The sequence below is a fragment of the Ixodes scapularis genome, unplaced genomic scaffold (assembly GCF_016920785.2).
Source record: "Ixodes scapularis isolate PalLabHiFi unplaced genomic scaffold, ASM1692078v2 PGA_scaffold7__128_contigs__length_106722199, whole genome shotgun sequence".
Lineage (NCBI taxonomy): Eukaryota > Metazoa > Arthropoda > Arachnida > Ixodida > Ixodidae > Ixodes > Ixodes scapularis.
This window is the reverse complement of record NW_024609882.1, coordinates 1491414-1510015: the sequence shown is the minus strand read 5'-3', so window position 1 is coordinate 1510015 and position 18602 is coordinate 1491414. Positions and strand designations below refer to the sequence as shown.

The 18602-nt window shown below is 48.6% G+C and overlaps 1 protein-coding gene across 1 annotated transcript in view; it reads right to left on the bottom strand.

Annotated features, from left to right (window-relative positions):
• LOC8043982 (pseudouridine-metabolizing bifunctional protein C1861.05) overlaps window positions 1–18602 on the bottom strand; it is a 482938-nt gene that overhangs the window by 89890 nt on the left and 374446 nt on the right. The window contains exon 12 of the mRNA XM_042286548.1: window positions 9711–9878. Within this exon, the coding sequence (XP_042142482.1) occupies window positions 9711–9878 (168 nt within the window). The remainder of the gene's footprint in view (window positions 1–9710; window positions 9879–18602) is intronic.

The window sequence follows — 18602 nt, the reverse complement described above, 5'->3', positions numbered from 1 at the left end:
GAATCGTTGCTCAAACACACCGCAAAATCGCTCACGTCATTCGTGCCTCCCAAGCAACATCAGGGGCCGATGGAAACACGACCCGTGTCGAGGCCTTGGACGGAAACCATGACCCCCTTCTCCCCCCTCCCCCCCCCCCCCCCTAAAAAAAAAAAAAAGAAAGAGAAAAAAAACCGCGTCCTCTGCCCAAATTGAATACTTGAAGCGAACGGTACGCACACGCGCAGAGCTCGTTAACGGGCGACCGATGGCACGGCGAGTCTACGCCTCGTTGACCGTGGCCAGGCGACGTCGCCGTATCCAGAGATAAACGCGACCAAAGGTCGATCGAATCGTGCGCAGCTCAAATTGATAAAGTTCCCCGAGGGGCCGACCCCCCGACGGCCACGCACACAAAACCGGCCACACCCGATACGTGACCGGAGACCCTATGTGCTTACCATTAACCGACGAGCGGTCTTGCGTCCGAAGGGCTTTTTTGCGCCGTACCAGAACGCGAAAGGGCAAATGCACGCGCAGCCGGACTGCTCATAAGCCTAATTGCGTGTGGACACCGCCGTCACGCCATGTCGCCCATCACGAGGCAATGTGCTCAGAAAAAAAAGGAAAACGATCGCCATTACGCGTGGGTGAGGGACCGTTTCGTCGCGGTTTGCGGACGCGAACGAAAATTTGCCCCGTGAAAAACCCGAAAACCTGTACAGTTTGATTCAGAGGAGCGATGAGGACGAGTTGACTCATCCTTACCAATCGGTGATACAGTGCGCAATAAACAAAGACGGAGAAAGGCAGTACACAAGACGAGCGCTCGTCTTGTCTATTGCCCCTCTCTGTCCTATGGCAAGTTCGTCTGCTTCTTTTGCAGGGGTTCTGGTGACGTCAGAGCGCCAAACTCTTACTGACTTTGATTAGAAGGATAGTCGGTCGATCTCAATGCAGCTTGCTTTGAGGTCTACCCACTATCCTCCAATCGCAGCCAATCAGAGCTTGGCGTCTTTCTGACGTCACCACAACGCCTGCAAAAGAAGCGGACGAACTTGAGCCCCGCATTGCGCGATCGCAACTCCAACGCCCCATGGATGGCGGGACAGTTCCAAGATGGCGGAAGAGACGGGGATTGATTTTCCACGCGCCTGCTCGCTGACGTTTGTCAGTGTGCGTGAATTAATTTATTCGGCTACAAATGCGAAATGGTCAGGGCACTGAGCGTATCACAGGTGACGGAGATGTTGACGTACTGTACGTTAGGAAAACCAGCATGTTGTTTTAGAAGCTGCGGGAACATCACAGACCGTGTGACGCTTTGGGGATTTGGGCACCGTCCCCGCTTTTCTGGTTCTTTGCTCGTCCGCGAGACGGCGAGCGGAGTGCTGGAGGTGCGTCTATCATCCAAGCCAGCAACCATTCCTCAACGGCGTCTGCGCTGTCCGTAAAATCAACCCGTTGTCCTCTTTCCCCAGCATCTATGTATGAATAAAGAAGTTGCACTGACGGACAAGGCAAAGGTGCACAATTCGCGGATCCGGCAAATCTGGCGGCCGAATATAACGCTTTTCGGTAGCATACCTGGTCATTTCCAAACGCTTTTGAGCGTCTTAAAAAGCGCACAAGAAAAAAAAAAACAAAAAACAAAAAAACCCGTCGTACTCAACATCTATTTTTTTATACATCTTACCTGAATCGAAAGGTTGCCACAACGTGTGGTAGGTCACCTCAAATAACCGTGATTGGTACAATGTTGCGTCGCAGTAATAAAAGTTGAATCGTATTTGCGCTTTGAACTGAGGAATTAATTAGGAGGCATAAAATCATGGGGAATGGGCACCTCGTCACCATACATACTGCGAAATACAGTTTACAAATTATGTTTCACGATATATATGATGACGAAGCCAATGCGCAAAACCAATAATATTTTACAGATGTCACGAAATTTTTTAGGGCACGCCCTTTCAGTCTACATTTAAACACTTAGCGACAATCAACTCTTGTTACCCTAACCAACATTGGTTACACTCAGCACCGTGATGCAGGCGAAGAATCATGCAGAAAGGAGTGATAAAAAATTTGTCACTCTAATGTATACGAACCTTCGTACTCAAATCGAATCTGGCCTAAAACAGCGCATACTCAAGTTAACATTTTCCTACGATAAACTGGCATAGCATGTCTCTTGACGGTTTGTTCTGACAAGATGCTGGTCAATTCAATTGATCAGCCTTGATCATTGGTCGTTTTCCATTAACTAGAACAAAGTAGTATTTCATGCTCTACTCGACGTGGCAGCTACTTAATTGGTCACTTTCTGACGGCCTGCGTCCGCAATCGTCATAGTTACGCCACGCGTTCCTGTGTACTTTGTTTTTGTCCAGCCCACAGACATAAAATTGCTGTTCATCACATGTTTCTATATGTTTGGGAAGTTATATATGTATCAGGAACAGAGTTATTTAAATTAGCTTCAGAATAATATTTAAAAAGTCACTAGAAAGACAAAAAAAGTATTTCTTTATACGGTCTGGCTAGGACGTCCGTGTCACAAAATAAATTTTACGTGAAAAAAAAAATTTAGATCAATTTTGACGCCGTGCCGCGATTTAGTCGGTAGTTACCTCCTTTCCACTTGTTTCTCTCTCGGCATTTCGGGCGCGTGGAGGAGAGGTGGATCGGTTTGGCCATAATTTAAAATAAATCTCGAGCAATCAATATTGCTCTAAACCAATTTTTTTTTTTTTTTTTTTTGCGTAAAATACATTTTTCGACACGTGTGTCCGAACCAGACTGTGTTTTTACCTTTTGTTTTAGTTTTTTTTTTTGCTTGCTTAAATTACTATTACGCGTGCCTATTGTGGATAAAAACACCAGAAAAGAATTGCAGAGCATCTTGCAGATGATTTGGGGGTGCATTTACCTATGACGTATATATTTACGGTGATCGGCCCTTTATTTATCTTGTCAAATCTTCAGTCAATCATTAAATACATTCTTATTATCATAAATAAATTTGACTGTACGAAGTTCACGTGACCGCTTGAGACCGACACAAAAGGACGATTCTCGAAAATACGCCAGCAGTTGAGTTAGCGGAAACGTGCCTTTTTTGCTCGCTATTGGCATTGTCAAACACAGGGTCGCGGGATATGTCAAAAAGGGCTTTACGCTCACATGATTGATCCGATTATCATGATTATCATGACTATCGCTTTACTTCGCCAGCCACGGAACACCTAAAATTTCTAGATCAGAGCTTGCTACGAGTAGCGACAGCCTTCGAAGCGCCGACTGCGTGACGGTGGAGGTTTTGGGAAGCGAATGGCGGCGCGCAGCAGAGAACTGAACTGCAGGACGCCATTTTGTTCCAGCGGAATATGCTTTGTCATTCGTATTGGTCGTCGTTACTTGTAAAAATAAGTATCTAGAGACTTTGGGAACACCAGCTCCGGCGAGCTGTGACGCAAATTAGTGACGCAAAGTTTGTCATTAGCGCGTGACCCTCTGGCGTCAAACAACACTCTAAGAAAAAATGGAGGAAAAAAGTAGCAACGGCGCGCCTTCCTCCCTTCTACCGACGCGCCCCCAAGCGGACACGAGAAAAGGGGAGGAACGAAATGTTTTTCTCCTTCTCCAGGCAGACGGGAGAAAGCTTTCGCCCTCCCGACTCATCGTCTTTCGGTTTCGTTTTTCGAGCAGGTCGCCCACGTTGTTTAATAAATAGCTGTTGAGTTGATTGAGCTCCAGCAGCAGCGAAGGCCGCCTGTAATTCCATCTTCTAGTTTAAACGTCCAGAACATTTCGGTTGCATTGACGTTTTTATCACTAATTTTATCAAACGAGCAAACGAAGCCGCTAGAAACAGCGAAGTTCGGAGCAGTGCCAGCAGCGCCACGTACACTGGGGGATGGCCGTCTCCGGATTGCGTGACTCGCGCGGCACGGAACGACGGAACTACAGCCACTGCAGGCTGCAGCACTACAGTCACTACAGTAGCGAAAGCACGCGGAACTGTGTCGACGTTTTCGACGTTATGGAAACTGCAGGAACTGCGTCCAAGACAGGCAGGCTTTGCTGCCGGCTGCCTGGGTGCCTTCCCCCCTGAGTTCGGTTCTGTTTTCCGATGCCGAGTGCAACCGGCGTTCAACGTGGTTTTGTGTTTGTGCGTGTCAGCAACATAGCTGCAACATCGTGATGACAGTGTTGGGTTGTGAACAGAAGACTGGAATTATCGCCGATGGGAGGCACTCACTTGATCGAATGACGTTTTAGCGAACGCCCACGTTTCATCGAACGACACTTTAGCGAATAGTCAGACGCCGCGAAGCGGCGTTTTCGGGTGGGCCAAGTGAGTTCATATTTTTGTAATGAGTTGCCGTAGACTGTCGCCGCGAAGCGGCGTAAAGCGCAGCGCGACGGATGGGTTAACGCGGACCCCAGTTATTCGCTAAAACGATCATTCGCTCAAATGTCGCCTTTCGCTAAAATGTCATTCGCTCTTCTGATATGGACCCATCGTACAGTGGCCAATGTGACTGTCGGAATTGTCTCGTCCCCGACAGCGATTGCGCTCAGGGGCAAGGACTGAACAGTGCGAAATCGTGACGTAAAGTGCGTATATTTACAGTATGGAATTTCGGCATTAAAAACAATAGTAGGTAAAATCGAAAAAAAAAGCTACCCTTTATTTTGCTGTTTAATTATACTACGGTTGCTGGAGAAACTCCCCTCCGTGGCGCGCTGGGATGAGCGCTAGAAGTTTTCGGGCTCGCCACGGCGTAGTTCCGTACACTTAACACCTGCCGCAAGTCGCGGCTTTGACTGCATTCAAGTTGATCGAAAAGCAATTTCTCAGTCCGTGAAGCATCACTTCCAGCTGACTGAATATCCGCTCTACAGAGATTAATTCAAACGGCAATTGCAGCTTTGCGCGAACAGCACAAATAGAAAAACAAATAGAAATACAAGCTACGACTTGCCGTGTGGGGAAACAAACTCATGGCTTCGAACCGCATTGGAGCGGCTTGATTTATTGGCTTTCAAATAATTACGGCATGATTGAGCGTTTACTTTTTAATAAGAGATTCAACCCCTGAGCCATTCAAAATACTCTCAGAGGTATGACATTGCAGGGAAAAAATCAACATGCTGGGAATATTTTTTTATTGCTTAGGGAGTCACCGAAAAGTTCCGCACGTTCAAAACGACCAGTATAAAAGACGGAAACGCAGGGCACGGGTGTAGTGTTCGGGTTAGTGTGGTGTTCCGTTGTATTGATATATGTGTGTGCAGTGCATGTGCTTAATGTATGTTCACTTGATGCTTGTAATAAGTGTATGGGTGTTATGTGTGTATAGTAGAGGGTCCTCAAGCACAGTAGTGGCCTGAAAGAAGCAAATTATTTTTTGTAGAACATGAATTGGGCGGTACCTAGCGCCACCTAGCCTAGCTACTTGCAATTACTCTGCTTGACCCCGCCATCTGGTGGCTAGCGATTTAACCTTCTATCACGCTACGCGTGTTCGTTCTTTCGAGAGCGGCTTTTAGTTTCGCGGAGTGAGTTTGCCCTTCTCCGTGATGTGCGGTTGACGAAGGAATTGTGACTCGAGGAACACCAAAGGTAAGATGCAAAGTGCGCGAAGTAACTAGGTATCGGTTGTCTCCGTTTAACATCGCAGTGCTGTCGACGAGAAGACTGAGTAACTGCTTTCGAAACGCAGGTTTCTGTACCTGTAGGGGGAGTCTGGCTTCGGAAATAAACACAGTTTGCGGAAAGCTCGTGTTACGCTTTCATTTGCTGCTGCTCTCGTCCCGTACAAGAGACGTAGCGTCCTCGTTAAGCCTTATGGGGCTCGATTTGCTCGATTCGGGGCCGCCATATTGAGATGCAAGCGACGGTGGAACTTTGCTCCCCTGCTTCAGGGACGAAGGTTTCTCCCTTTCTAAAGGAACATAGGTTACAAGACCGTTCCTCCCGCAAGGGAGGACTATCCGTACCCTTTTTTCTAAGAGTGAAGGGTCGTCATTCCGGCGGGCATCAGGCGTTTGGTTTCGAACGCCTGGTTTCCTGAACGAAATTTGACAATGGATAACTCGTCTCTCACTGCATGCTCGAGCCAGGACATATATATATATAAAAAATGGGCTGGCCTTTAATACTGGTCGCCTCCATTTTTTTTATTATAAGCATGTGCCCTAAAGCGTACAGTTAAGAAGTAATAAGCGAAATTTGGTTAATTATTTATCTATTAGTTGCATTCTCTCTTGAACTCTGTGCCCGTCTGGCCTTGTAACCCACTTGCGCAGATCGCATTTGCGTGACTTTCACAACTAAAAAGAAAACACACACAAAAAAAAACGGTGTATGTATACTGCGGAAATCTACAATTTGGACATTTACTTTTGCTAATGTTGCGAACATCGCATTTCACCAGGAAACTGAACTGTTTCACATCGTTTGCTCGTGACGCCATCGCACTATACATGCTGGTGTTCATGGCAATTTGTTCTTGCTCAGGAAATTAAATTCAGTGGTGCAAAACGCACGCTTCAGAAGGTTCGCACTCTGTGCAAACCGTATCTTTTACATACACGAATTATAGGGAGTATTCACTGGCGGCCATAGCTGTGTGCGCGAATGCTGAGCGCGTGCTGACGGCGAGCTTCCACAGTTCTTTTGCAACGTGCATTCCGCACCATCAAGACTGCTGGTCTTAGCAGCCTATTAATGGGGGCTCGTTCTGAGCATGCGCTCTAAACAGCACCCACAAATATGGCGTCCAGTGAATTCTTGCTTGGTGGAGCGTACCGAGAAACCTCGAGTGCGTCAGACACCACGAAAACGCGCTTTCTGGCAAGAGTGTTTTTGCAAACGAAGTAGTTTCCGGAGTCCCGCTTTCTGATCTGTGCCGAAAATGGGGAGGCAGATGAACCTTTAAGCGCTATTCACACCGGGGAGAAATCTGCGCAGGGATGTACAGGGTGTCACAGAAGAAAATTTACACGGTCTTTTTTACCGCAAAAATAAACTAGCCATCGCCGAACGTTCACTCTCCGCCCAAAGGTAGAGCTAGAGGTCACAACCAGATGCCAAAGTTTCAGCCCCATCCGATAAGTTAGTCAAAAGTTATTAGTGATTTTCTGAAAATCTCAATGGGAAAATGGAGCCCATTTTCGCCCGTTTTCGGTTTCTGGTGCCATAGAGCCCCATGTGTTTGAAAATTCCGTCGGCCGCAATTTTCCCACTGAAATTTTCAGAAAATCACTAATAACTTTTGATTAAGTTATCGGATCGGACTGAAACTTTGGCATCTGGTTGTGACCTATAGCACTACCTTTGGGCGGAGAATGAGCGTTCGGCGATGCCTAGTTTATTTTTGCGGTAAAAAAGACCGTGTAAATTTTCTTTTGTGACACCCTGTATATGGGACGTTGACAGCGGGCACAATTTCCTCCTCCGCTTCGTCTCCCTTCGACGAGGTGCTAGGGAGGAGGGATGTCAGCGTTTGCAGTCCAATGTAACGGTTTCCACACTTGACACCGCCGCAGACGAATTTAGCCAGCTGTACATTTGGCACCAAAAAGTTTAGCGACAAAACGTTATTGAAAACTGATCCGCCGATGTTTTCACGCGTGATGCGCGCGCCGGGGAGAAATCCTGGAGATTTTTTTCTTATCTGAATACCGCTTTACAACACAGTATGTTTTTAAAACCTACCCCCCCCCCCCCCCCTTTTTTTTTTTTTTTGTCTTTTTCGTTGTGTTTTCAGAGAATACTTCTTATTACGGGCGGACTCCCTCATCCGTTTCGAGGTGCTAATTCGGCAATTCTATTTGTTTCACTTGTTAACAATATTCCTCCGTTGTTCTTATTTTGCTCACAAAAACTGTGAAGCTTAAGAAATATACGGAGGTGGTGAAAGCTTGGGGAAGAACTTTAGAACGAAAATACTGTGAGACTTACACCGACTTCCAACGCCTGACTGTACCTCTGCGGCCACTGCTGATATTTCTTTTCAGGTATTCCTCCCGTATGCACCTGTAGTTCTATGTAACATCAAGTTAAGAAGTCATATTTAGTCCTTTCAGTGCTTCTATTCTCGGAAACAAATTTCTGATGCAGTTCGAGAGCAACGAAAACATGTATTGGTGCCTCAGTGATGTGTACATGTAAAATGGGTCGTGAAATAATTTGTGTTCTTTTCAGTAAATATCGCTAAGAACAAATGCCTGATATTGGTGACTTGCAAAAACACCCATTAGTTTTCCTTCCCGGGCAATGGCAAACGCAGAAAAAAAAACCAGAAAAAAGTAGCTTTCCTTTTTGTAATTTACAATTAGAACAAGCGGCCACGTGGTCCGACACTAACATCACTGTTCACCATAGTCATGCGCTGAGGTAGGCAAAGCTTAGAGCATGAGCTAAGCTTCAGACATTGTTCGAGTTTGGCTATTCTCATCTTTGATTGAACACCAGTCATTACACGAATGTTTAGAGATGGTGATTGTCATGAACCCGAGCACTTGACTCGGTCTCATAACAGGCAAGCACGTCAGAGTGCCACGTGACTGGCGGTGCGAAGTCGTGATGTCATGTGACATCAGGGTATCAATTACGTTAATAAATCTAATGACGTCCTTAATTTTAGGTGATTCGAGGCAGTGATTCACGTGAACACGTCACGAGACGTCACGGGGCCGCGTAACATGACATTACTTGACAGCATACTCTGACACCATGACGACACGTGACCATTTGACAGATGATTAATCATAGTGCCAATACAGAAGCCGCCACAAAGCCCCACAATGTCTCATACATTGCAATTATGTCTATGAACATTTTGTCAACAGAGAGAAATGCCGCTTCCCATATTTCTTCTCAAACATTAATTTTGTAATAAACCAAAAAAAAATTGTGAATGGTTTTGAACCGGTTACCGTTATATTTTTTTACAGTTCAGATCCGGTTCAGTTTCAAGATGGCGAAAATTTCGGTTCCGTTCATTTCCGGTTCGGTTATAACGGTTCGGTTCCGGTTCGACGCTCTGCGATACAGGCGACAAGACCCCAGCGCTGAACTTCCAACGTCAGCTAACGAGGCAAGCGCGGATCGGACCCAAGTGCTGAGTCAGAGTTCGGCTGAGACTCGTCTCCAATCAGCAAGCACACGAGTCTCAGCCGAACGCTATCGCAGCACTCGCGTTCAATCAGTGTCCTGCGTTCGCAGCTGGCGTTAAAAATTCAGCCCTCCGGCCTTGCTGTCTAGGAGGTGTAGCACCTGGTGGATGCTGCGGGTTATTGCAGCAGGTCTCTCTTTAATGTAAACTTATAGAGCGTTTTTGGCGGACGGTTGCCATGTTTAAATATGACGTAGTTGGGTCGGGCGAAATGAACTAAAGTAAATAGTTTAAGCATAACTGCGATAAAAAGAAGTATAGCCGAGAAAAAACTACAATTATTGGTACGAAACCCTCGAATTCTAGCGCCTTCCTATCGGCAAATAAAGTGATCCGCTATTTCTTCCCTAACGCAGCTACGTCAGAACTCAACATTGCGGCCGCCACCCGGCTATGACGTCACGCCGCTGCGGCGGCGCTGCAGTCGACACCGCGCACATGCGCAGTCACACGAATGTGGTTTCTGCGCACGGCGCAGTGCGTAGTGGGCGAAACGCCGACTCGTTCGTAAACAGCCCGCTTGGCCCGACCGAGCCTCACCATTGCGGGGTTGTGGGCGAGCAGGGCGTCTCCGTGGCGGTCCCAGCCGACGGCGGACACGAGGCGCACGCTGGCGTCGCCGCTCAGCCGCGTCATGCAGTCGGCCACGTTGCGAGCCACGCCGCCGAAGCTGGTCCGGATGCGACCGCCGTGCGTCTGGCCGTTCATCTGCGCAGGCATACAGAGTCAAATGCTGTAAGTCAAGTGTGACAGTGCTTTGGCTTACCACCCTCAAGCAGTGATCTCTATACGCGCTATATGGCCCTATATATGGCGAACCCGCAAGAATTAAAAGGGAGTTTGTAGTCCGTTGCGACAGAAAAACTGCGAGAAAGGTTCAGACCCCGAATGCCCATAGAAAAAACTTTCAGCCTTTCCACTCTGGTGAAGAAGGAAGACCAGCGGAGCTGTACGATGGAAAGTAATGGCCGGCCGCAAGTCGGCAAGCCAGACTGGAAAAGCTGCTGCCATCTATGAGCAAAGGCGGCAACCAGATACGTGGCTTGCCGCCGTCGCTCATAGGTGGCGGTAGGTGTCCAGAGTTCGGTGTCTTCATTTCTTTGCGGGCGCCGCGATCCTGGGGAAACTAGCCCTTAACAGCTCCGCTGTAAAATGGCGTCCCTACGCCACTCAGTACGAAGGAACCATTAGGGAGTTTTAGAACAAGGAACAAGGATGAATACGCAAAGCGCTTTGACAAAGCGCTTTGCGTATTCGTCAAAGGAATAGCGTCGTCACCACTGCACAGAATTCAAACCGAGTTCTAAGAAGAATCAAGAACGCTGTTCTAAAAGTCCGCGCAACCTGCGTTAACCGTTAGCGCTCAGTTTTAGAGCTATAGCATGCGCTAAACTTCGATACTTTGTTTTAAAACTCCCCATTATGAATCTTTTCGTAGACCCTTTCCGCCGTCCCGCAACACCCGATCTGCAACCCGCGCCGCGAGATCCCGAACTCTGCAGACGAGACTAGCAGGCGCACATGCGCAGTAGCGGCGTCCTCGTTGCGGTGTGCTCTGCAGAGAGGGAAACGCGGTCTAGAATAACTATTTTCTTGGCCGGTAGCAAAGAGAGAGAAGCGTCCCTAAGCGCTTCCTTTTCAAGATTGCGCGCACAAAAAACAAAGCTATGACCAATGCGCCTTGCTGGGCGAAACGTTGCATTTGAGTGGACGGAGCCTACGCGGGCAGTTCGTAGGCTGCAACATACTGTGAAACCGTTGCCCCCTCGTGTGCACCGAGCTGAGGTGCGCAGATAGCGCAAGAAAACGTTAACAAAGACATATCTTGCTAATGTTCAGCCACCTGAAAGCAAGCAGCATATATGGCCGGTTTCCTCCACTTTAGCAGAGGGAACGCTGAAGGAAGGGTTGCCTCCTCTCCAGCGTTCGCTCTGCTGAAGAGGAAAAAGGTGGGAGGAGTTTCCCCTGTCACCGAGTATAGAACGATGTACAGCAGTTACCGGCAGTCAAAAGTGAGTCAAGATCTACACGAGCAAACCATCTCAAACGGTTCACAACACGATTTTCTAGACAGCGAAAATGAATTTAAAAAAAGCGTGACGCTGGCGAGATCGGAGTTACCGTTCTTCCCATGAACACGGGCGATCGTAACCCCCCCCCCCCCCCTTTCCCCCCTTAAAAAAAAAAAAAAAAATCTATCAGCGCATTATTTATTCAGAACGAAAAGACTTCCTCCGATTAAAGTGAAACGGGAAGCCGAACAGCCGGCGATGACCACAAACGACGGTAAACATGCATAAACATGCGACGGTAAACATAACCAAAATAATAACATTTGAAAGGAAAGCACTCCCTAACTCGCCCGATCAGTCACACGGCAAGAATTGCGCCGCCATCAACTCGTCAGTCATGGTTAGGAACCCAGCAACCTTTTACCACGAAAAAAACACATAGACAAGCTTTAAAATAAAAATGCCCTCTATAATGTAACTATATAAGGCAGCAATTCATAAAATGTGGTATACAAACTTAACCGTAAACCTTGTCAGTTTAAATGCAGCACTAAACATTAAAAAGTACAAAAACCCACCACCGTTATACACAGGTTCTCCGTGAATAACCAATTCGATTCGTCTGCCAACTACATCTTCTGCAATGCAGAAGATCGATGCCGGTGGCGGGTGCGAGTCCGCGCCTTTCAAGCGGAGTACCTACGCAGACACTGCGCAATGGCACGTAAGCGCGTAGCTCGGCCTACAATAGGACAATTACGCCCGCAAACGAAAAAAAGAAAAGTTCACTACCCCCGCAAATTATTAGAAGCGACGTGCGTAACATCAGCCTTCCTTCGCTTCTGGCACTTTTCCGCCGCCATCAAAGACACCCTTGACGCCAAAACAACGATTGAACCCGACGTGAGGGGCGTTTGCCCGACGACACGGCACCTTTTCGACCGCCAGCCACGCTTCGCCGCTTGTCTTTGTTAACCCCAGTGGAGGAGCAGCAGAAGCAGCAGCACACCCCACAGCCGACGCTAGACAAAGCAGACTCGCATCCATCACAATCTCGCGATTTAGCGAGCAGCGAGCGAGGTTCGGCGAGGCGGCTCCTCTAAGTAATTTACGATGCTTTCACGCCAGCCACAAAGTAACGACGAAACCGGGAAATGGGGGAAAAATATATACATAGAAAAGGCAGGCTCCGGTTCTAGACAGACAAACAGGCGCGAAGTCGGAGGAGAGGTTTACAGTTCCCCCAATAGTAGAGTGTAGGGTTGCCTCCTTCTCGCTTCATCGACTGCGGGATTAATTTGGAGCGCGGAGCGAACAACCAGTCACCGTCCGAAGCCCGACGGTAAACAGGGGCAGGAGCCCTTTGTCAAACAGTGCGCGCTTGGTTCGCTTCAATATCGTCCCCTTTAATCGGAGACAAACGGTCTTTCGCCGACCGTCACCTCCCTCTCGCGGCCGGCTTCAAAGCTCCGCTCCACCTTGCGATGAACCGAACCGAACGCTACGAGCCATGCTAAACAATCACGTGACCACGCACCCTGCACGTATAGCTGCGTCAGGCGTAAAAAAAATTGCTATAAACAAACTAAAGAACGGACTGCATTGAAACTTGTCACAACGATGCCACAAGGTGATGCTTTTTATCATTGTCAAACTTTATGAGTGTAGGTCTCCGGTAAAAAAAAATTAAGTCTAGAAGAAACCAGTTTTTTTCTATGCGCGGGGAGAAAAACGACCAATTCCGCCTGGCTAGCGCGGCTACTCACAGATGATACCGCGTACGCTCGGATCTGATCTGCTTTCAGGTGTTCCTCTCAAAAAATCTTTCATGTTTCTTTTTTTTTTTTTTTTTTTTTTGCTTTATGTTGTGCCATGTGCGAGTAGAACAGTCAACCCGACAGACCCGACGCATTCACAAAATTGGACTATGACAAATGCACCGCCTAAAGAAATGGAATGAAGAATTAGCGCCTCAAAAGACAGGGACACAGGAAAAGACGACGCCGAACACTCGGTGCCGTCTTGTTTTCTATCCGTTTTTGAGGCGCTAATTATTCATCCCATGTATATACCAACTAGCCCAATTATCCATTTTTCCAAGTATTGAGACGTTGTTTTGTGAAAAGTTTCAGTGCAGTCAGTTCATTGGTTTATTTGTTTTAAGCTCGGAAACACCCTGCAGTGCTCTGAGCACATCCGGTGACTATACGCACCCTGCACGTCACTGCGCTTCCTCCCAGAAGTCAGGTGACACACGGCGTTAGCATCGGCTTTGATGGCTCGTAGCGCCACCGCCTGTATAATGCATGGTTGGGTGAAACGAAGTCGTAGCGCCGCGTGGGGTACGGGGCGCACGACAGTTTGGCACGTCGAGGGCTGCCGCAGTGTTGGATAAAGGCGGCTCTCCTTCAATGTTCCGCTGTCACCGAACGTCATGAAGGTGGCCGTATTCATCAGAGTCGACGTCCTCCTTGTTCTCGACGAAGAGATAAAGCATACTGCCGCGGTTGTCGCAGTCGGCGCATCGTTGGCGCAGATACCATTCTGGAAGTAGTTGGATAAGGTATGGGTTCCGCCCAGTGTTTCACACGTCCCTCCAAAACTGGAAAGAAAGCTCGTTTCTCGTTACAAAATCCAGGGGTTCAAAAGGAACGCGTTCTCGTTACCCTTCTAAGATTGGAACGGTGCGTTACATTAAAGATGTCAGGACACGCCAAAAAATAAAATATGAGATAACTATACTTTTTAAGACCCTCGAATCCGCCCTATTCGAAAAGGGCGCCGTGGCTGGCGGGCTGGTGACGTCACCAGCTCACCGCGTGGCGTTCCCTTGCACGCACTCACAGACTTGGCTCTCTTGGCCCCTCGAGCCCCAGCTTCCTCGGTTACCTTCAGCGTTTCGAGCACGTGGTCCGTGACGGCTATGAGTACGGCATCGTCCGCTTCGTCGAAGTCTTCGACACTGATCGCAAATGCGATGAGCGTGATTGTCGTCGAGAGATGTTGGAATGTGTTCAATTTGACTGCGACACGCTGGCGACCAGCTCGAGCAACGACGAGTCACGGACGAACTCGCCGTGGTCGCCGTCGTCCGGGGCAATCTCGCAGGCGCAGGCAGGGTGGAAGGTCAAAGGGCTGGGGGTGAGAGCGAGAATAGCCTCGGGGATGCCGAGTTGTGAGAGCGGTTTTGATCGTACCACGACGAGGTGAGCTTGGGCGATCGTGGGGGGGCCTAGAATGAGAGAGCGTTCATGATCACGTGGTTTATAGACGCCATGGTGTGACTAACTTAGGCAGTAATGCCTGGACTCCGGATGAAAATGATCGAAATTCGTAAATTGATTATTGGAATTACTAGAGCTCTAATAATCGCGAAACCTGGTGTACATACTAAGCAGCCTATGAGCATTCCACTGCAAGAATAATCTATCCGTTTAATTTTCGCGTTCTAACCCCTTTAACGTTACGTTTGCGTATTCTAATGAAATATTGGGCTGAATAATCTGTAAATAAAATAAACCAAGCAACTAAAAATATCCACATCGAACTATGCGTCGAGTCGCCACGACCAGATGGATTCCTCCAGTTCTTTGTTTTCGACTATGGGACACTTTACCATCCCTTGTAGTCGGAGGTTGACATATTCCATAAGAATAAACCTAAATGCCTCCTAAATTTAGTAAAATTGCAGATAAATAGAAAAACAAAAAAGGGCCAAAATCGTCGCTGCCGCTACGCTGATCCACGAAGAAATGCGTAAGCGTTTCCCGCAGCGGTTATGTATAACAAAGCACGGTGAATGCAGCCTCTCAGCTCCTTTCCGCGGGTTGAACATTCCCGAAACCCCTCTTCTCTCTGGAGCAACCAGATTAGGTCACTTTGCGTGTGCATGAAGGACGTGCGGGCGATATGCGCGGAAAACGACAGAGCCATTTCGTTGCTGCAGTGTGCATGTTAAGCATACAGGGGCGACGACACTGCGCGTTTATGTCCCGGCGACCAACTGCGCGTCAAGAACGGCTTGGCAGGCCGAAGAATGGAACCGCAGCCCGTGTACGTCCACGGGTCTCCAAAGGCGGCGGCAGGAGCTCCCCAGTGCGTCCAAAGCGCGCACCCGCACCCTGGCCGCTTATTTCGAGAGGCTAGGCGATAGGACGCATAGTAACGGCAGCCGCACCGGATTGAGAGCGACGCGTGATGTAACACCTAGCAACCGAGGTGCACTGGGGGACAGCGGAACCAGGGCACACTTGATCCGGCGGCGGGGCGCCGCGAAGCGGCGTGTATACGGGTGGGTCAAGGTGGGTTAATATTTTGTAATAAGTCATATGCAGACTGTCGCCGCAAAGTGGTGTGAACGGAGGGACCACAGTAAGAGTAGGTTAACACGCGTACCAGTGATACACCCGCCGTCCCCTACTGCGCGCTGCCGAAATAGAACTTTTGCTAAATCCCCCGGGCGCCGCGGCCCAACCTCGAGGAATCATGGGGGTCCTTGAGTTCCGTAGTGATCGGTAATTTCGACGAGTTCGATGATTACACAGTTTTGAGTGTGATGCGGAGTCACACTGAACAAGCATCGTGTAAAGTCCAAGGACCTGTTATCTCTTTTCTAAAATTTTTTGCCAATGTCAGCGTTTTTGATACTGCGGATGAGGTCCATCCTCCAACCTGGCCTGATCTGCAGAAATCTCTTACAATATTATCATTCTCGTACAGCTTCAAAGTTGCTGATATCAAGTTAGAAAAACTAAACATGCTATAAACAGCCACACCGATATCGAGCTAAATTCTGTTTTTGGTTGTGAACTCTCGGATTTATAAGTAATTCCTGCTAAAACAACAATCACGAGAATGATATTATTGCAAGAGATCTCTGCAGTTCAGCCAGGTTGAAAGGTGCATTAAACTTACAGCATAAAAAAGCTGACATTCACGAAAAATTTTAAAAATGATATAACAGGTCCTTGGACTTTACACGACGCTTGTTCAGGGTGACTCCGGACTACACTCAAAACTGTGTAACCATCGAATTGGTCGAAATTACCGATCACTAGGGAACTCAAGGACCACCGTTCCCATGATTCCTCGAATGCGTGCCTAGTGGCGAAGGGGCACGTCGCCGGCGATCTTCGGTTGCTAGGTATTACGTCACGGCGTCGCTCCCTATAACCAGGCAATCCCGTGCGGCCTCTGTTGCAATGCGGCCTATCGCCTACCCTCTCGAATTATGGACTCCGCTGCCCTCTGTCGGCGCTCGCAGAAGGTGTTTCCTAGCCAATTTCCAGGGCCAGTGGCGCTGCGCATTTCCTCCTCTCCCCGCACTTTCCTCCTTTCCATCGAGGGCAATCCTCCTTGCCCTCCTTCCGCGCCACGCGCCCCACCACCATGTTTGTGCGCGTAGGCGAGCGCCTGCGTGCCGGGCCGTACTTGTTTGCTATTGCATACGGCGGAGTAGATTTTTTTTCTTCAGATATTACGACAGTTTTGTTCTCTAACGTTCAGAACTAGCGTTTCCGCACCTTTATTAGAGTTGTAAAGCAGGGAAAAACGTCTCGATCGGCAAATGCAATAACGCAAGCGGAGTTGGAATCGCTCGGGTGCGAAGACAAGCTTCCTTCGATTCCGCTAAACGCAGAAAATTTAAAAAAAAAGTAGTTTATAGTATTTGGGACATCGGCATGCACTGCAAAAATATATTGCGTTTACCCGTTCATTGCAGCAAGAACACAGAGCAGGCACACGTTAGAATGCACCTCTCCCTGCGTGTAAATTGTTTCGTAGGCAAGGACTGCGTTGCTAGCGGGAGCTCGTGTCGTCGCCTTGAACATGGATTGACACGTGCCCGCAAGACTCGCAATCCGATTCCTTAGCGTACGCTCTACTAAACCGTTCTAGTACCTTGAACGAAGTGCATTTGCAGACTCGGCATCACTCGAGTTAGGTAAATAAAAGGCAGCACAACGCGTGCAAATTCAGGACCTTTCGGTAATTTTGACATCAACGATAGTTTTGCCAAACCAGCAGCTTGGTTTACTTCGTACACACTTTATAAACATCGAACACTACCTGCAACTGTGCGCATGCGCAATGAGGAATATGCGACGTCTGCTATTTACGCGCTTCGTGCATTTACTACCAATCCAATACACTTATTTGTTTCCCTTCACTTACAAAAAAAAAACAAACTTACCGCGTGCTTAGTTGTTTTGCGCGCGCGTTCCCAATGTACTCCATTTATTAGCGAGGCGCTCTTTCATACCTAAGGTACAGTGCTAATCACACTTGTCTATAACGCGCGAGCGGCGGCTTTCTCCGGGGACCGCTAGACTGGTGGCATTCACAGAAACTAAGCTATACCGGTAGTCACGTGAGTGCAACATGGAACGGCCCGCTCGGGGGTGTCCTGCCCACTCTATCAGCTTGATAAGCGATAAAAGTAAAGTGCGTTATGATATATTTTTTTTATGATGACATCGTTGATGCACCTTCATGCTTTAGTTTGTTTATTGTTCAAGCAATCATGTTTGTAAAAATCGCGCGAGCAGCCTTCCGCGTTCGCCGCCAGCTGATAGAGTGGGCAGGACACCCCTCGAACGGGCCGTTCCATGTTGCGCCACGTGACTAGCTTAGTTTCCGCGAATGCCACCAGTCTAGCGTTCCCCGGAGAAAGCCGCACGCTCTCGCGTTATAGACAAGTGTGATTAGCACTGTACGTTTATACTTCAACGTAACGTCGACGGGCGCGGCGTGGCGCAGCGCACACTGATACTGATTGATAGCAGATATCGAGTTCCTGGTCACCAGCCAATAAAAGGCGCGCGTTCTGCGCTACGCTGCGTTCACTGCGCTCATCGTCAGAGTATAAACAGCCCCTGTCAATAGAGAGTTTTAGTAGACCGTTTTCGCTTTCCCGCTCCGCTCTCTGGAAAGCGGAGTCGCCATCGCGCATGCGCGACCCGCTCTGGGATTTGAGCGTGTAGCGTCAGCTCCGCTATCGTCGCCATTTTAAGAAGTACGTACCACTCTCACTAAAGGTTCACTAGATGGTGTTTTTCTAGAAAGGTGGGTGCTCGCTATTTGAAATCATGCTTGGGAGCGCGCTTGACCGTTATGAACCAGGCTGCACTAAGATGGCTGCGCAGACTTTGTTTGAAAAGGCGTCCCCAGAAAACGTTTCGCGGTGGTCAAGAACCTCTGGCTGCTTCGAGAAATCGCTGGCCGCAATCCTTTCACGGCCCCTGAACGGTGGGAACAGGTGCTGCCTTGTCTAAGCCAGCGGGCTCGATTTTTCTATGCGAGATGACGACGACGACGTTGAGAGGATGACACACCGGGCGACGGCGGTGTCTCAATCTGAGCCCTGGGCCCCGGTTCCTCGGAGGCGGCAGCTTCTACTTCGGCTGGGCTACCTCCTTGA